The sequence below is a fragment of the Xiphophorus couchianus genome, chromosome 11 (genome assembly GCF_001444195.1).
Source record: "Xiphophorus couchianus chromosome 11, X_couchianus-1.0, whole genome shotgun sequence".
Lineage (NCBI taxonomy): Eukaryota > Metazoa > Chordata > Actinopteri > Cyprinodontiformes > Poeciliidae > Xiphophorus > Xiphophorus couchianus.
The window spans coordinates 29,633,234-29,652,502 of record NC_040238.1 but is presented as its reverse complement, the minus strand read 5'-3'; the positions used below and the strand labels follow the sequence as shown (position 1 = coordinate 29,652,502).

The 19,269-nt window shown below is 35.1% G+C and overlaps 4 protein-coding genes across 5 annotated transcripts; all 4 read left to right on the top strand.

Annotated features, from left to right (window-relative positions):
- Positions 1-5,795: 5,795 nt before the first annotated feature.
- On the top strand, positions 5,796-7,438 carry coa4 (cytochrome c oxidase assembly factor 4 homolog). Of its 2 annotated transcripts, XM_028030389.1 has the most exons (4): positions 5,800-5,867; positions 6,564-6,614; positions 6,747-6,838; positions 7,039-7,438. In XM_028030389.1, exon 4 carries the CDS (start codon positions 7,071-7,073, stop codon positions 7,317-7,319), a length of 249 nt encoding a protein of 82 aa, XP_027886190.1. In that variant the 5' UTR covers positions 5,800-5,867; positions 6,564-6,614; positions 6,747-6,838; positions 7,039-7,070; the 3' UTR covers positions 7,320-7,438. The 2 variants fall into 2 exon arrangements, with proteins under 2 accessions (XP_027886191.1, XP_027886190.1); XM_028030390.1 differs by lacking the exon at positions 6,564-6,614 and having other exon boundaries at positions 5,796-5,867.
- Positions 7,439-7,529: 91 nt separating this feature from the next.
- Positions 7,530-9,312, top strand: LOC114152480 (olfactory receptor 52K1-like). The gene has a single exon (XM_028030388.1). It carries the CDS (start codon positions 8,012-8,014, stop codon positions 8,978-8,980), a length of 969 nt encoding a protein of 322 aa, XP_027886189.1. The 5' UTR covers positions 7,530-8,011; the 3' UTR covers positions 8,981-9,312.
- A 2,361-nt stretch (positions 9,313-11,673) lies between these two features.
- On the top strand, positions 11,674-12,642 carry LOC114153532 (olfactory receptor 1496-like). The gene has a single exon (XM_028032144.1). It carries the CDS (start codon positions 11,674-11,676, stop codon positions 12,640-12,642), a length of 969 nt encoding a protein of 322 aa, XP_027887945.1.
- A 4,138-nt stretch (positions 12,643-16,780) lies between these two features.
- Positions 16,781-17,749, top strand: LOC114152523 (olfactory receptor 51E2-like). Its single transcript, XM_028030431.1, has one exon. The coding sequence runs from the start codon at positions 16,781-16,783 to the stop codon at positions 17,747-17,749; it is 969 nt and encodes a 322-aa protein (XP_027886232.1).
- Positions 17,750-19,269: the final 1,520 nt, after the last annotated feature.

Below are 19,269 nucleotides of genomic sequence, written 5' to 3'. Positions count from 1 at the left end.
TGTAGCATTCGCTGTCCTGTTGTATGTGAAGGTTTAAGAGATAACCTAATCATCAAGACAGCCTTGTCAAAGAATAGAAGCATTCATGTGCAGTACATTCATGTTCCACTTAACAGGAGGCTGCAGCAGCTCTGCAAGACTGTTCTGAGTCCAGTAGAAAAGCAACATTTAGTTTTCTCTTCAAGTAGCATTTTATAACTCAGATAAATGATCCAGAAGTAACTTACAGGTCGCTTTGATGAGAGCCTGATCAGAATCTCCCAATGCCACAGAAAGGAGATTCATTCTTTTCTGCATAATCTTATTTAGCAGAAAATGCGCTAGGCAATCCTTTATGAAGGGAAAAGAGATAATAACATCCCACAGCTCCTAGCTGCTGCACCATTCATTGAGAAGCTTATTTCTTGTGCAGTTGCACAGTTTGAAATGTTCAAACACAATTCTGAGAATAACAGAGTGAACTTCTTTAGTGATGTTTCTTTTCAGCAAGTCATCAATAACCTGCTGAGTTTCTGAAGTTAATATGATGAAACTTGTTACAAGTCCTATCACATTTTGTTCAATGTTCTTCTTTCTCTGCTTAACTTTATTGGGTACGGCCAAGGCTGCTGGTGAAATTAATATTGTAGAAATCCATCCATCCATCCATTTTCTGTTCACCCTTGTCCCTAATGGGGCCGGGAGGGTTGCTGGTGTCTATCTCCAGCTACGTTCCAGGCGGGAGGCGGGGTACACCCTGGACAGGTCGCCAGTCTGTCGCAGGGCTATTGTAGAAATTTCATTAAAAAATTAAAAATAAAATAAAATAAGGATGTGGCATCATGCTATCCACTGATGTCCGAAAAAATCTTGTGAGACATGGTCAACCTTACAACCTAAAGTGATAGAACTTTATTCAGAAAAAAGGGCAAGTGCATGGCTTTTGGAAAGTCCTGTTTGCAGTTTTTTCAGAATCTGTGGAGGGAACTCAGCAAATGTGGAAGAAAGCAAAAAAACATATTTGCTGAACAAAACAAAACCTTTGGCCATATGAAAAATGCTTTGTGTGGCAGAAAACTACCACTATTCATCACCCTACAAAGTGATGACATCAAGGACAGAGTGAAAATCCATGCCACACTTTTAGAAGTTTTATTCATGAAACTTTTTGAAAAAAAAAGGTTCTGATCAAGCTTGCCTTTTAGATAAATATGTGCCACACACAATCCCAATAGTTAGTGGTTATTATGTGACAAAGTTTGGGCTTTGTTTGTGTAATCATAAAAATAACTGTGAGACATTCCAAAGGAAAACACAAACTGAAAATGTTGTATGAAAATGTCCTATATGTAATGTCAATATGAGTTTTTCTTTGAAACATCTCAAACTGGTTCTATGCCTATCGTGCACAAAAAAATCTTTATTTTTCAAAGTTCTTTTGTGAGACTTTAACAACTTTTAGTTTTAGTTTCTCCTATGCCTTCACTCAGTTCACATGCGGGAACTAAAATTGTTGCCAACTTTAAACTGAACTTTGTTATAATCTCAGGATCAGGTGCATATCTCCATATTTGTCACCACATGCACAAAATAAGCAAATTATTCATTGGGCCTACAGTGTTTGTAATAATGCTCACAGAATTATTACTCCAGTTGCAACCTGCACCTGGTCTTCTGATAAATACAGACACTAGTAAAATGTTTTGTTTTTATTTTTTTCATATGACATCTGCGTTGTGCAAGTCAACCTTGCAGATATTTTTAGCCTGCAATAATATAAATTTGACTCAGAGTTGTCAGAGTCAAATTTAAGGTGAATCACATTTTTTCACCCCACACAATGAATGTAAATAATTCAGTACAGTGGAAAACAAAATAGTGTGTAAAGTAAAATGAAGTGCTTCCCTACCTGAGCTGTGTTCAAATTGATAGTCTAGGCTTTAATTATGTTTCCCAAAGGTTAATTAAAAATTGTATCTGTTTTAATTTTTGTTTACACCAGAATTTGTCATTTAGAACGGTCTTTTAAAAGTTTAGACTCAACTGTACGTAATATCTATTCATTTTTCCTTGGTGTGCAAAAATAAAGTGATGTCTGTCAGTGCATCTTCCTTATACTGTGTCTGAGTTGTTCCTATATTATATGAGACTCTGTCCCATAAAGACTTATGAAAAACACCTTATTCTATTTTTGGTTCAAAACATCCAGTTTATTCACGGCACCCCTCCCTCCCTTACTCCTTATTTTTCCACATCTTCTTTACAAATAGTAGTTTGTCAAAGACATCTACTGTGCCCCCGCACTACCTCCAGCTGCTCGTCTTTCCTGCTCCTCTTCATTCAGGTAAATGACTTTATCCAGTTGAGTGACTTTGTAAGGAAGCAAGGACAGTGTTTTAGCTGAGCCCAGCAAACGGGGAGAGCAGCAGCAGAGAGATAAAGAAAAGGAGGGACGAGTAAAGATTCATTAGAGGGATTTTTCATAGTTCAGGCACAAAATGTCCTTGCCTTATGCAAAGCAATGACTCACCCTCTTGCTCCATGTGTGAATGACTGGGAAGCCTGACTGCAAACTGGACTTATCAACAAAGCAGGAAAGCCTGCTCTCATCTGTGGCAATGCACTTGCTTTTTGATCTTTTACATGGTTTTTATTAATTCACAATATGACATGTTTTGTATTTTAAGTTTCAAAGGTCATCAACAGCAGAGGGGTTTTCTATTGTTGCAAATGCATCAGTAAGAGAGTCTGAATAAAGTAAAGGAGACAGTGAAGCTCTCGTTTATAGTGCGCTGTTATTTTGTTTTAAATTCAGGGCTTTACAAAAGTATTTGTAAACTTGATATCTTAAAGTTTCAGTGCAAATTTTAAGATATGTTACTGTGATTTTATGATATAAACCAACAGGATGCACAGTGTTTTTTTCCCCACAAAATCAAGTCTTTTTCACTGTTACTTTTTTGATTACATCCATTTTCCCATCAACTCTGACCAGACTCCGTCATCATGGTAAGAACAGTTTCTATTCTGTAGCACTGTTTTCAACATGGGAATACTGTTTTTAATGTGATGCACAGTGCAACCAGGACTTTCTTATTGCCACTTATTATATATCAAGGCCAGATTTCAGCATAGCATAAAGAATAGTAGCCCTGTCACTCCACCTGGGCTGCAAGTATCTCTGCAAATAACGCAGAGAAACACAATCTTGGATAGCAGACAGCTTATGATTCATATGTCAAAAACAAAAATGCTGCCTCAGAGTAATGCTGCTGAGTAAATATTTCATGTTGACCTTCACTCAATAGAAGCTGCTGATTCTTCATGTGGTCATAATGTTTCTGCAAAGTAAGAGGCATCATCTGCTCCGACAGCCTGCCTGTCACTATATAAACTTTGAATAGTCCTTTCATTTCCATCATTCCATCTACTACATTATGAGTTTTAACAGGCAAAAACATTAAATAAAAGCAGAGTTTAATGCTTTGTTTTTCGGTTTTGGATTTTCTACACTGACCAGTAAACTCTGCTCAGCAATTCTTCACTACTAAGCTCTGCTGCCACTAAGCAAACCTTTTCATCACAGTCGTTGTTAAGAAGCATTCGGCTTTACAAGTTGATGCTGAAAAAAGTCTGCAGCCTAATGAATCATGTCTGCAAAAAAAAATAAAAAACCTTTTCGACTTTTATACTATATATTTATGTCCCCCTCTGAAGACTTGCCAGTGGATGAACCGCTATAATAAATTAAACCTGCCAATTACCGCCCTCTCGTGGTTAAGTGGCGAAAATACAACTATTCAAAGTTCAGTGCAGTATTTATTGTCTGTTTTTGTGACATGTTTAACATATTTCCTTCAGAATCCTGTTATATAATAATAAAAGCTCTACTACTGAAATAATATTTTTGTTCATAAATATTTTTAATGCAATAAAAACGGTGAAGACTTTCAGAAATATATTTCTATTGACAAAATCTAATTGCCTTCATTTAAAGGTAAATGTTGTTTACAGAGGCCAGTTCCCCTTCTCTGGCTTGAGACTAAAGTCTTAGTTATTAGTTTAATCTGTAACTAAGCTTTTTAAGACTACAGCAGACACAGATCCACCTTCAGAGGTTTTAGAGACTCTTTAGCAAAACATTTCTTTCTTGTTGATGTTGGATCTACATTAACTGGAATTCTGCAAATTTATTATTTAATAGATATTAAAAAAACCTCAACAACCACTGAATTCATGTAGCACAGCATTTTGATAATGATGTGAAGTTCTGTATGAAAAGCCAAGATAAGTGAAACAGTATTTGTTATTTTTGTTCATCTGAGACTGCAGATGTATCAGCTTGTTAATGGAGAAGGTGGCTGTTTGGCAATAGAGGCTCATTCATTTCATTTTACATCCCTTCCTATTATTTTACCCTTCTAATGGGTGCAGATGAGATTAATTAGGCTTAAGCTTGAGCAGTAAAAGCTTTGTTTGTTATAAAGAAGGTCATTAACCAGCATCCTTGGGTAATGACATCACAAATAGGACTCATTAGCAGAGCTCCCAGGAGTCAAAGAGGCAGGAGAGAATCATTTTATCTAGGGTCACTGAGCTCTGTTTGGTGACAAAATGTCCCCCAAGGGAGTACTGTTCATTACCAATGTCATTATTGTTGTTGAGTCATTTCCTAAACAACAACTTTATACAAAGCAACAAAGTTTCTTTGAGGAGACTAATGAACCAGCCTTGTCTAATGATACAAAACATGCATACGATTACTGGGTTCCTATAGTACAGTCAAAGCTGTAAATATTAAATTTCTATTCTTCTATTCTGAACTTGCTATTTTATTGTAATTCAAAGAAGTGAATGGTAAACTTTTTACAGAGATTAGCAAACACATTATTATTCGACTGTCAGAAAACTTTGATTTTCACTCAAGATTTACAGAAAATCCGCAACGGACACAATTTCTTTATATAAGATTTGACATCTGGCTTGATATAGATTGGAATTTCTTTTGAATTTTAGTTGGAATATTGAAACAGCAGCATATGTCAAAACATAAGTACAGCATATCTTAATGTTACATATGTTGGGAGTTCACACGGATAAGCAGCAAAATCTTGATGGAGGTCTCTTCTTGTTAAAAGAAAGTGGTTCCGCTCCAGTGTTGTCACACTTTCACATCATAGGATGTTCTTGGAAAGTCAGTGACTTTTTGCAGTTGACTGGGCAGATTTTACCAATCTGCCTTTAATTATCATCTTTTGCATTGGATTACAAATTGCGTCAATTTAGATAGCAGGCAATGGAATTTGAATCTAATCTAATTTGTCCAAACAGACATGTTTGCAAATCTGTTAATATTAATGTCATTTGCAAACAGACTGCAAATGACATTAATATTAGCTGTCATCCATTGTGATTTTTTCTATCACACAGAAACTACAATAAATTAAAATGAAATTAATAATAAATTTATATATTTAGTAAGTTTGAAATATTCAGTTTGAGCTGTTTTGAAACTTTGGCAGCATTAAACATTTTGTCTAGGACATTAAGCACAATTACTAATTTTCTCATAGTTATAAAACTGACTTATAATTTGCATTAGTCAATCATTAATTTGTACATCGGAAACTTGGTCTTAAGGAATTAATGACTTATTAATGAAATGGCATATTTACACGCCACATACACTGTATAGTAAACATAGAAATGATTGCTTTGATAATGTAATTATCTGAAAGTTCTACAATTCTGGTTTCAAATTCACATTTCGAGACAATATTAAGTACCGGAATTTCGCTTCGCAGCGGAACCATTGGAACAGAGCATGTTTTCTGGTGACACTTCCGGATTCTGCGTAAACATGTCCCCTTCCTCTCCTCGTAGTTCAGGTTGGTTATGCAAACGCAATGAAGCTTTGCGCTTTATGAAAATGTGCTTTCTGCTCCACAACAGAAGGAAAATGTCCATAATGGACTGAGCGGGCAAAACAAGAGAGATATTCTATTTTATTATTATTAATTAAACATTTCACGGAGAGTTTATCGCCTTTCCTTAGGGATTGGATGTAAAACTTTATGTGAGTAGCAGTTTGTTTCTAAACTTATTGACCGTTCACCTTATACGGAACAAAACATTTGGAGTTATATTATTTGCAATAATAACAACATTAAGTGTTCGGCGGAGGTGGGAGAAAATTAATTAAAATGTATATATAGTCATTTAATTTTAGAACCCTGTATTGTTCTGACAGAAGACTTTGAGTAGAAGTTCAACTACGTTATTGAGAGACCGATCTAGTGATAGTTGCTCTCAAAACTGAGCCATTCACAGTTTGAAACGAAACAAGTCCAACATTATAAGACATGAGGCAACTAACATGTACCAAAGGTTCATGCAGGTACATATGATTAATGGCTCACCTGTAATCCTGACAAGTCAAAGAGGTACATAAGAGGAAAAAAGATAATAACAGTGAGGAGAGAGAATCAGTTTGTCCATTTCAGTTTTCTATAAATAAGATTTTTATTAATGGTAATATCAAAATTATGATGGTCCAAATCTGTGAATTTACGCTTTGCTTGTAGGAATACGGAGGTGTGCTGCTGTGCCTCGTGGTGGCGCTGTCAATGAATAAAGTAGGCAGTTGGCGCATGCGCATTGATGTCTCTCTTTATATCGCAAATATATTTGCTCAATTACACGTTATACATATTTTTGATATTGCATTGTATGTTTAATAAATGTGATTGACATATTTATTCTTTCAGATTGGCCATAAATGCAGTGAACATTCAGGGTGAGGCAGAAAGTACCATGCCTCACTGTTAGGGGGCAGTGTTGAACCCCAAACACACAACAGGTAACAGGTGATCTTCCTCTACACATTGACTAAAACAGTGGAAAAAATACAAAAAATTAAAGTCAGATTAGAACCATTCAAGGACCATTGTACAAGAAGTACAATGTTCTGTTTTTTCTAAACATATGCAGTTGATGATTTTTAGATACAAATTCTGACCAGATCTTGTTTGTTTTTCTACTTCTTGCTGATTTTCACAGCCCGAGTCAGTGTGTGTATATAAATAATCAGGATGTCTTATCCTTCACCCCATGACCGCACCCGTAAAGAAGACGAGGATGACCCTGTTGATCAGATGATATCCCGTACTGGCTGTGCTGAGCTACATTATGCTGTGCAGCAGTGCATGGCTGAACATCAGGACTGGAGAGCATGCCAGAAGCAGGTTCAGAGCTTCAAAGACTGCATGACAAATTTCCAAAACGCTCAGAAAGAACGGCGGAAAGCCCAATCGCAAACCTCTAACAAGTCAACCAGTTGAACTCACAAATCCATGTGGTTTTGGGATAAACTCAAGAACTGTCTGTGATACTTTTAAAACCAAACACTGTAGTGAATGTCATAATTACCAATGAAAATAAACTTTGAAATGTGACATGGCTTGAACTTGTTTTTATTTGTTGTTTTATCTCGTTTTGAGACAGCTGAAGGTTGTAGGTCATAACCGACTAGTATTTGTATCTTATAGATTGTCCCACATTCAGACTTTTATAAGAGACAATGCAACTGTTTGTGTTAAGATACAGAAAAATCTGCAAGTATTCATCTGTACAAGTTAAATAACTTTTCAAAGCTAATGGAATTGATGTGTGAGCTTAAAGATATAACAAGTCCAGTAATGAACCAGTTGGACCTCTCCGTAGACCAAATTAGTGAAATAAATAAGGTATTTCATAATGGCTTTCAAAGTTTTAAGTTAATCTCATGGGATAAACAGGGACATATATTTTATCTGGTACGCAAGTCACCTTCCCAGCTGTCCACCTGCAGCTTCTCAGATAAACCCCATACTGCTGCGGCTAAACGACATTCATGGAACATTAGGTGAGCTGATTTACTTTAGTTTTTAGTACAGCTGTGATATCAGTATTTCAAATAAATGTCAACACTTTGCTTTTCAGACCTTACTTTTAAACAGATGCCGTCTTTCAATAAAAGCTTTGCAGATGAGTGATGTCTTCCTTTAGGACTGTTTCAAACACTTCTGTCATCATTCACCCTCCAGGCTTCTACATTGTTGGATTTGATTCATTTCCCTTCATATCTGTGTATTTCATCTTCCTGGCATTTGTTTATGTGTTTTCAGTGATGTTTAACTGTTTGCTGATTTATACAATTGCTGTGAATCACAGTTTGCACACTCCAAAATTTCTGGCCATCACCAACCTGGCAGTGATAGATTTAGTCTTTAACTCCTGCACCATTCCTGGCATGATAAAGATTTTTCTAATCAAGGATAACTTTGTTCCATTTAACCTGTGTCTTGTACAAATGTTTGTATATTATGCATTTGTAGCACTAGAATCGTATGCTCTCACAATACTGGCCTATGACAGGCTGATTGCTATATGTTTCCCGTTTAGACAAAGCTCAGTCAACACAGTGCGCAGCATGTGCTGCATTATCAGTGTTACCTGGTGTTTAGCTGTTGGAGTGGCAGGATTTTCAACAATCATAATGACCCGACTGTCTTTTTGCAACTCTGTCAGAGTGGTTAGTTATTTTTGTGACTATGCACCTGTGTTTCGACTTGCCTGTAATGATAACTCATTGCAATGGTCCACAGCTTCATTCTCCTCCATTTTTGTCCTCGGGGTGACTTTTGTTTTCATTTTCCTCACTTATGTGAGCATCCTGGTGACTGTGTTCAGGATGAAATCTGTGGACCGACGAGTGAAAGCTTTGGCCACATGTGTTGAACATATAACTGTTGTTGCTATATTTTACATTCCTATTTTTGTTATTTTTGCCATTGGATTTTATTCAAGGGTAGTTGAACCAGAGAAGAGAGTTCTGAGTCTGTCGTTGGCATCTTGCATGCCTCCTTGCATTAATCCTATTGTTTATTCTCTGAAAACAAAAGAGATCAAAATTAGAGCACTGGCTATCTTTAGAAAATCTAAAGTTAATGCAAAAATCTGAGCAAAATCCAAATCAATCCTCGTAGACTCTAGAAGTAACAAATAACCTAGAAAAAATAATAATGAACAGATCTCATCTCTGCTTTTTCCTTTGTTTTTTCTTTGTTGTCTTTAATATCAATATATATGAAGTTTTCAGTGAATTACTTGATTTTCTGGAACATTTCTCGGCTGATTTTATTTTTAAATTAGGGTAGGTTTTTTTTCTTTACTTAATTCTTATGTATGGATGCATTTGTCTGTAGTCTGTTGAGATGTCACCACACATACTGTGGTACAATTTTTTGTAATCTGCACCTTGTAAAAGTCAATTAAAACTAAGGGTTCATTCTACCACAATTGTCTTCTGAGGCTTGATTTTATGTGTAAATATGATTTAAATTATGTCAGGTACTTGAATTATCTAAGTGAAAATTGGTTGGAACAGTGCGTTGAAAATAAATTTTACAATGGACAACCTTTGCATTAGCTGTTTTATTTCACCTTGTTACATTTACTGTTTAAATTTAACTTAGTTGGTTAATGTAGGTTCTTTGAAGATCAGCAATAAATAAGAAATAAAATAGTCTAAAATGGAAATCAATCTGAATTTATCAGATTGATTCTAATGTTTCATAATTCTGAACGACTGTATGCCTGTTCTGCAGTATTTTTATTTTATCATTAAATATTTGTGAATATATTAATAAATTGGCCTACAATGTTGTTTAAGAAAATTACCAGCATTATGATATGGTAGCTAATATTACAAGAATATTTTTTTAATGTAGAAACATTAAAAGGAGAAGTATGCAACATTCTTTTTTTTGGTAATATTTTATTTATATTTGATTATTATGTTTCCATTAGTTCCGTTTAATATACAATATTTATAGTGAAGTCGAGGCAGTAAAAGGACAAAAGGCTGACCTATTGTGGTTAAATGTGTAAAGTGCAACTTTGATATGCACGCATTACTTCATTGTTTAATGAATTTAGATAAAACATTGTCTGTTTAAAATACAGAATAATCCTACCAAATATCAATGTTAAAGAAAACAACTGAGTAAATTACAGTTTAGGTGAACAAAACACATTTCATCTTGGTATGTGGACTAAATAGGAAGCAGCAGAATATGCAAATTTACATATTAACATATTTTTGGCAGCTGTATATATTAGCTTATCACAATAGCATATTCATGAAAACAGCTTAGCCTATAAAAGAAATGATAAAAGCCTGTAGTTAAGATTTTATTTGTTAAAAACAGCAACAGTGTTGGAAAGTTGGGGTATGAGAGCCTCTGTCCAGAAGCAGCTCATCTACAAACATCTGGTGAATCATTCAAACAAGAAAAGCAAAAGATCTTGTGATCATGTTGACTCAGAATATTAAGGGAGCCATAATCTGTAGTGAAATGAGTGCAGCACCAACATAAGGAGACTTAATGAGAAAGAAGAAATTACTTCAAAAAATGATTGATTGCACTGATATAACTAGACTTGAAGTGTTTCTCCTTCATAGCTTTACAATTATGCAAAGGGGAAAGTTGGCCAACCTGATTACATTGTCCCAACTGGTAGCAGTATCATGCTGTGTGGCGCTGTTGCTTCATAAAATACACAGATTGATTAAGCAAAAGATCCTTGTACATAAATACTGAAGCAGCATTTCAAGAGAACAGAATGGAAGTAAAAGTTTCGACACAAATGGGTCTTCAAAATGGACAATGACCCTGAGCGTGCCACCAAATTAGTTAAAAGTTGCTTACAATAAAGTTATTGCTTTAGAGTTGTTTGTGGTTGGATATTAAAAGATGCATGTGTGGAGACCCGTTTGCAAACCAGACTCAGATACAATAGCTCTGTCAGGGGAAATCTGTTAAAATTTAGCAAAAATATTTTGAAGGAAACCAAAAATGTTTCACCTTTGTCATAAAGATTAAAAGGCAATTTTACCACATAGAGAAGACATAGAATATAAACTTCTGAATTTATAGAAATAAAAACATACTCTCTCTCTTATTATTCTCACATTTAGCAATTAGAAAAAGTATTGTATGCTGTACGGAGCCAATGTTTTTTGGATAAGAATGCTCATAAGATGTTAGTAATAATTTCATAAGCAGCTCCCATTTGATTCTGAGTTTTTCCCTTTCAAAAATATCCCCATTGTGGGACAGTAAAGAATAATTCTAAATAAAAGTTAAAACATGCAACATTTGAAGCAGTAAAGATACTCTAGTGACATCACAAAATTACTAATAAGAAACTAAACCAATTTTCCATCTCTTCGACTTTATGTTTGCAACATTCAGAACTTTGGAGCAGATTGAACCAATTGTAATTATTAACAATGGGAGTTTAGATACTCAGGTTACTAAATCAACATTTAGATAATTAGGACTTTGTTTCATGCACAACAAATGTTTGTCAGAATAAATTCGGCCTTGCTCTCTTAGGGACCAAATTAGTAGAATAAACAAGGTATTTCACAACTAGGTTTGAAGTCCGTAATGTGAGTTGAATCTCATGAGAAAGGCTAGGCAGCGTGTTGTTACAGTTTGCATTTGAGGCTGTCTACCTGCTGACTTTGATATAAGCTGTGCAATATGGCTAGACTTGAATTTAACACGAACCCTACATTTTCTTTTTTCAGATAAAAGAGATTGAAGCTGAGGTTCCGTCTTTCAGCAAACGCTGTGCGAATCGGTGATGTCTTCCTTTGGATCTGTTTCAAACACTTCTGTCATCATTCACCCTCCAGGCTTCTACATTGTTGGATTTGAGTCATTTCCCTTCATATCTGTGTATTTCATCTTCCTGGCATTTGTTTATGCGTTTTCAGTGATGTTTAACTGTTTGCTGATTTATACAATTGCTGTGAATCACAGTTTGCACACTCCAAAATTTCTGGCCCTCACCAACCTGGCAGTGATAGATTTAGTCTTTAACTCCTGCACCATTCCTGGCATGATAAAGATTTTTCTCATCAAAGATAATTTTATTCCGTTTGACCTGTGTCTTGTTCAGATGTTTGTATATTATGTATTTGTAGGTCTGGAGTCTTATGCACTCACTATACTGGCCTATGACAGGCTGATTGCTATATGTTTCCCTTTCAGGCAGAACTCAATCAACACAGTGCGCAGCATGAGCTGTATTATCATTGTTACTTGGTGTTTTAATGTGGGAATGATTACATTCACTACAAGCTCAATGACCCGACTGTCTTTTTGCAACTCTGTCAGGGTGTTCAGTTATTTTTGTGACTATGCACCTGTGTTTCGACTTGCCTGTAATGATAACTCACTGCAGTGGGCTGTATCTTCAACCCTCTCTGTTCTGAACCTGGGAGCACCTTTCATTTTCATCCTGCTCTCCTATGTGAGCATCCTGGTGACTGTGTTTAAGATGAAATCTGTGGACCGACGAGTGAAAACGTTGGCCACATGTGTTGAACATATTATTATTGTTGCTATATTCTATATTCCTCTTCTTGTTATTTTCTGCATTGGGTTTTTTTCAAGGGCAGTTGACCCAGAGAAGAGAGTTTTGAGTCTGTCACTGGCATCTTGCTTGCCTCCTTGCATTAATCCTATTGTTTATTCTCTGAAAACTAAAGAAATTAAAATCAGAATACACGTTTTGTTTAGAAAAACCAAAGTTAATACAAAATTCTAATAACAATCCTTGCTGACTTTCCAGTGATAAACTGGAAGGTGTGATCAAACCCAGAATAAAAAAAAAAAATCATTTAATTTTTGTTCATTTCACTAATTATGAAAATGTATGGTACATTTTATTTTGTACATATATTGTTACAATTAATAACTTCTGACTTAGTTGTTTGTCTTTTTTTACTTCTAATTTGGGAACATTTGATATAGATCTTTCTGTATAGCCAAATGTTTTTTGTTATTTCCACAGATTTCAAGAGATTTTTTCAAACCTGGATTGATAAATTTTTTTTCCTAAGCCCATTTTAGATATTTATGATTACATCTATTATCTGTAACTATTAATCACCTTGAATCTAGACTAGTCACATGTCTAAACGTATGTAAAAATATGCATGTTAGTTATGAACATTTTCTCAGTTTGCTTGTTTTTTGTGTCAGCAATTGGGCAACAATTGTTTCTTTAATCAGAACTTAGAAAGAAAAAATAGAAAAATAACTGGGTTAAATGATCTTTCATAGCAATAAATAAAGAATCAAATAAATATATCCAACTCCTTGTATCACTAAAATGAAAATGAAAATTGGCCTTTTATGCATCAGAAGTACATTTATGTGGTTTTAATATTAAAATATTTACAATGCAAATTTTCAAATAAATAAATTTTTCTACCACTATTTTGTGATCTGTGAGGCTGCCATTTTCTGAAGAACAAAACCAGCCTTTAGGAGGGAATCAGTCCCTATTCAAACCTTTGAACTTTGAAAAAAGTAATGGATTAGCTAGCTAGAAAATTAACAGAGATATGTGCATTGTTTTTTAATCAGAAAAATAGTCAACAACTGTACATATTTCTTAAAATATACTAAATAAAATGTATCATAATATTTTTGATGCTTACTTAAGGAAATTAATCTTTCAGCTCATTATTTTTCCGTCTGCTTTTATTTTGTTAGCAGAACAGCTTAAAATTATATTTCAGAAACTCCACAAACACCTGAAAATGACGGACAAAGGGACACAAACCGGGTCACTATCTTGATGCATGGGGACATCTGTAAAAGGTTGCAGCATTAAATGTACGGTACTCCAAAAATAAATCATTCATATGAACATACACAGTATGATGAAAGCCTGACCTCTAGTGGTTATACAGGTGCAGTACATATCATGTCTCAGGTTGTCGCTTTAGAAGAAAACATGTACATTGTCTATCATCCTGTTTTGTTCCTTCATGACATTAAAATTCATTTTAAAAATCAACAATTTTTTTATCTACTGAATGAAAGGTTGTCCAAAGTAGGGACTGGGTGAACATCTGGCCCTCTCAGTGATTTCAAGTGACAACAATTAAAATCTGACCCACCAACAGATGATATCCAAATTGACATCTTTAGTTTTAATTTTAGCCTTTGGCACAGCCATTTATTAAACCTGGGCATATATAGAAGAAAGACAGCACCATGTTCTTCTAAAATCTTCAAAATCCAAATAAACAAAAACTTGGTCTAGCAAAAAGCAGGAAATTTTCTATTTTAAATAATAAACTACAACCTTTTTATGATTCTCTACAATAGGTTGCCCACAAACTAGCTATTTTTGACTTTTATGCTTACAATTTTTATCGCTCAAGGCAAAATGTTTGCACACCATAGTGTAAAGAAAACAATCTGAAAGCATTTTTTGCCCCTGGTTTTGACTTTGACTTTAATCTCACTTGCCTTTATTTCTGTTCCACAAACCCACCAGACTGTGCTCACATCATCTCAATCTATTACTATTGCATGACATCTAAAGCAATTTATGCATAGCTAAATCCACTCACTAAGTAGCTGTTAAACCTGAAAATTTGCTATTGTTGACACACATATCCAAGAGCACCAAACCATGTCTGTCATTTTTTTTCTGAATTCAAGTAATACATCCAGCTTCCTATAGATTTAAGCACAGTCACATAGCCTAAATATACTACCCAAGAACATCACTCAAGTTCTGCAGCATGAATCTCCTGACATAAATCATGACTTTTCCCCTTTAAATCAGTGTAAAAAAAGAATAAAAGGGTTCCATTTATGACATTTACCACCTTACCTTTTTCTTTTTTTTTTTAAAAAAACCCTGATGTAAACAACTTCATAATAAATGTTAAATGTTTACAGAAACATTTAAACTATCTGTGGCATTACACAGGTGATCTAAAAAGGCCTCTGACTGAACACACTGTTACAGACTCATTGAAATTGATGCTAAGGATTAAAAACGGGTTACTATCTTGATGCATGGAAACATCTCTTCTTCTTCTTAGGAAGCTTGATTTTCCAATCATATCTACATTACAGAAAAGATGCACCAGTCTGGACTGTCATTTCTTGTAGACACCTTCTCTGCTGAATCTCCAGTCCAGTCTGTCGTCCATGTGATAACAAGTCACAGTCATCTCCTTTGTTTTGGTCAGAGTCAAGATAAGATGGTGGTCCCACAAAGCAACCAGCTCTCTGGACTCAGCTTCTGAGCTGAGCCCTGGAATGGTATTTGTTTTTGGGTTTATGTGTTTGTGTGCTGGTTGGGGGTGACTGTGTGGGAAGATTCATGTTGAAGGTCATGGGGGCTGGCAGTTTATTGAGAGACTGGGACTGTTTAATTCTGGGGAAGTTCTGATTGGCTGGCTTCTTTGGACTTTTGGAAATATCTCTGGATGGATTCAGGAGTTGTGACAGTGGGTCGGGTTGCCCCTTCTTCTGGATTACCTCTGGCCCCAAATGTATCTACCTGCCTACTTTTCCCCAATCACTTTTCATATATGTATTTTATTTGATTTAAAACAAGTTTTAAAAATAAAGAAAACCAGTCACCAGTAGGATGAGAAAAATGTATTTTCTGAGCTGCAGCAGCATCTCCTGGAATCCTGCTATTCCATTTCCATTGCTTTTGGCAATCCGTTTCAAATCATTTTCTGATTATACAGTCATGAAGCTTCATAGAGGCAGAGATAATGATCCTGCAAAACAGATTTTATAAAATTGCAGATACTTTGGCTGGGTCCTTATCACTGCTTCAAGAGTGAGATCTACAGACCTCATGTTCCTCATTATGATTGACAGATGATGTGCTTTGAATTTCTTCCTCCTCTCTCTCTTCTTTGCTCTTCCTCTGTGTCTCTGAAGTCTCCCGTTTTAGCTCATTGGGGATTTGGGATTAGGTAACTTTCAATAATCCATTCAGCTGCTGTGAGATGTAAAAAATAAATAATAACAAACTTCTAGCTGCAAAGCATCTAAATCCAGAATGAAAAATCATTTTAAAAGTAATCATTTCCAGCAGAAAAATGTTGCCGTATTGAGGAAAATGATTACGATGCTTGGAATAAAACACCCACTGTATCAATCTGCCACATCGTGGGGTTTACTTCTATACTGTTAGAAAATGAGGAAAAAATTATGTGCAAGATTTTTACTGTGTGCATACAAAAAGCATACAAATAATAATTTCAATACAAATAAGCAAATGTTTAACTTTTGAAGATTAATATTGTAGAAAGTCAAAAAGTATTGGCAGTCACATGGATGTGAGCAATCTCAAATTATATAAAAAAAAACTAACAAAGAAAAGCTCAAACGTGAATATGTACATTGGAAGCAACAAAGATTAGTAGATATGTTGTAAGGTAGCCCATCAAAATATGCTTTGTTTTTTCTACGGATTCAACCAGTTGATATAATTTGCAATAGGCTCTGAGTTGCATTTCCACTTTCAGGTAATTAGATCTTCATTTTGATCACAACAAACAAGAAGTGTAAGCCATGAACTCGGTCTCTCAATGGACCAATTTACTGGAACAGATTAGATATTTCACAATTACGTTTTAAGACTAATCTCATGGGATAGGCTTTAAAAATATTTCCCAGGTACACACAGTCACATTTGCAGGTATCTTCCTGCTGACACTGAAAGGAGCCTCAGAAAGAGTTGCAGACAGACAGAACATTAGGTAAAGCAATTTAAAACTAATTTAGAATATGCAGTACTTATGGTTTTCATTTAATTTTGCTTGTATTTCTGACAAACCTTGACTTTTCTGTTTTCAGATTAAAGATTTTCATTCTGAGGTTCCGTCTTTCAGCAAACGCTGTGCGAATCGGTGATGTCTTCCTTTGGATCTGTTTCAAACACTTCTGTCATCATTCACCCTCCAGGCTTCTACATTGTTGGATTTGAGTCATTTCCCTTCATATCTGTGTATTTCATCTTCCTGGCATTTGTTTATGCGTTTTCAGTGATGTTTAACTGTTTGCTGATTTATACAATTGCTGTGAATCACAGTTTGCACACTCCAAAATTTCTGGCCATCACCAACCTGGCAGTGATAGATGTAGTGCTTAACACCTGCACCATTCCTGGCATGATAAAGATTTTTCTCATCAAAGATAATTTTATTCCGTTTAACCTGTGTTTTGTTCAGATGTTTGTATATTATGTATTTGTAGGTCTGGAGTCTTATGCACTCACAATACTGGCCTATGACAGGCTGATTGCTATATGTTTCCCTTTCAGGCAGAACTCAATCAACACAGTGCGCAGCATGAGCTGTATTATCATTGTTACTTGGTGTTTTATTCTGGTATTGATAACATTCGCTACAAGCTCAATGACCCGACTGTCTTTTTGCAACTCTGTCAGGGTGTTCAGTTATTTTTGTGACTATGCACCTGTGTTTCGACTTGCCTGTAATGATAACTCACTGCAGTGGGCTGTATCTTCAACCCTCTCTGTTCTGAACCTGGGAGCACCTTTCATTTTCATCCTGCTCTCCTATGTGAGCATCCTGGTGACTGTGTTCAAGATGAAATCTGTGGACCGACGAGTGAAAACGTTGGCCACATGTGTTGAACATATTATTATTGTTGCTATATTCTATATTCCTCTTCTTGTTATTTTCTGCATTGGGCTTTTTTCAAGGGCAGTTGACCCAGAGAAGAGAGTTTTAAGTCTGTCACTGGCCTCTTGCTTGCCTCCTTGCATTAATCCTATTGTTTATTCTCTGAAAACCAAAGAGATAAAAATTAGGACACTTGCTTTGTTTAGAAAAACCAAAGTTAACTCAAAAATATAATTAAACTCCAATCCTTTTCACATTATGACTGAGTAATAACCTAGAAACTGTGGTTAAAAAAATTAACAAGGATGTGCAAACAGTAACTGCTGGCAACATTAATATGCGTTTCTGTGAAATTTGATCAACTCTGTGGTTTGAATATCAGCACAATTTTGTATCAATGTGTCTTGTGAACAGAAACAATAACCATACATTTAAGGAAATAAAGTTTTGATTAATGCAATTCAATCTCTATTCTTATGTTTTGTAAATGGCACCTGCTTGTCCTTTTAGCCAAACAAGTGAACCACTACTTAGAACAAATAAATAAACTCCTATCCATGTTTCAATGTATAGTTTTGTCATGTAAATACTTCACGGCATATAAAAACTACACCTTGTTTACAAAATGTTTCAGAAGAAATGTTCCACCTATTCTTGTTTGCTATTGTAACATTTTATTTAGATATATGTCTGCGTAACTCAGTTGTTGATTTTTGTGATTTGTTTGGAGAACAAAAATCTTACCAGTCTTTTAAAAATGTTAAGCTTCCTGTTTCTATAGAAAAAAATAATATTTCAAATCTGTAACTGTTATCTGCAAACACATTTACAACTTTATTACGAATGCAAAATGTCTAAATGTATGCAACACCCTGCATCAGTGATGAAACATTTTCTCAAGACAAATGTATGAATTAAGAGATTTTTTTTAATTGAATCTGTTTGTCTTAGGCAATAATTTCATTTTGGAGAAAATCTTTGACAGGAGTAATGCAAAAATATAACACCTGGCCAACATCAATCCTAATAGCAGTCAAATCTTAACACTAAAATTTATTCAGCTGGAAACAAAATTTATTCAGCTGGAAAACTGTGTTAGGATAAGAAAAATCGGGTGCTGTTTTCATTTATGTGAATATTTTGTTGGATTATTAGACCCGTGGGTCAAAACTACTAGTTTATATTTCTGTAAAACGGAAAGAGAACTGCAAAATGTTCAACGCCTGACCTCTAGTGGTTTAATGGATACAATACAGATTTGGAAACGTCTGAAAACTGACAATGTCACTAAACGGGTCAGTTGTATAGTTACATTTACTTGAGTAGTCTCTTCGAAAATAAAAGAAAGAAAGAAAAAGTTCTTCTGTGAGTATTTTTCCTGCTCCATATTTTTTAAACCTTTGCTTGAGTAGTATTATTTTAAAGTAACACTTTTCATACTCGAGTACAATTTCTGGCTATCCACCTCCAGTTATTTTTCTGAATGAAGAACAGGCATGTTTTAACAAGACACACTGTTTATGTAAAAGTGAGATTTCTTTATATATTCATTGTTTTAATGTTGTTTTCTATCTGCTGGACAAACTCTACCAATTGGAAGTCTAGTTAATACTTAATAAGATGTTCATAATGGTGGCCATTGTGCTGCCTTTTGTAGGTTAAGCTGGACCAGCAAGGTTGGAAACCGTACTAGAACGCCCCCTGGTGGAGATTTTGTTATGTTTTGGTGACGCTAAAAAAGAATATAGATCCAA

Coding starts and splice junctions, on each gene's coding strand:
- LOC114152480 (XM_028030388.1), top strand. CDS start 8,012: ATGTCTTCCTTTAGGACTGTTTCAAACACTTCTGTCATCATTCACCCT.
- LOC114152523 (XM_028030431.1), top strand. CDS start 16,781: ATGTCTTCCTTTGGATCTGTTTCAAACACTTCTGTCATCATTCACCCT.
- coa4 (XM_028030390.1), top strand. CDS start 7,071: ATGTCTTATCCTTCACCCCATGACCGCACCCGTAAAGAAGACGAGGAT.
- LOC114153532 (XM_028032144.1), top strand. CDS start 11,674: ATGTCTTCCTTTGGATCTGTTTCAAACACTTCTGTCATCATTCACCCT.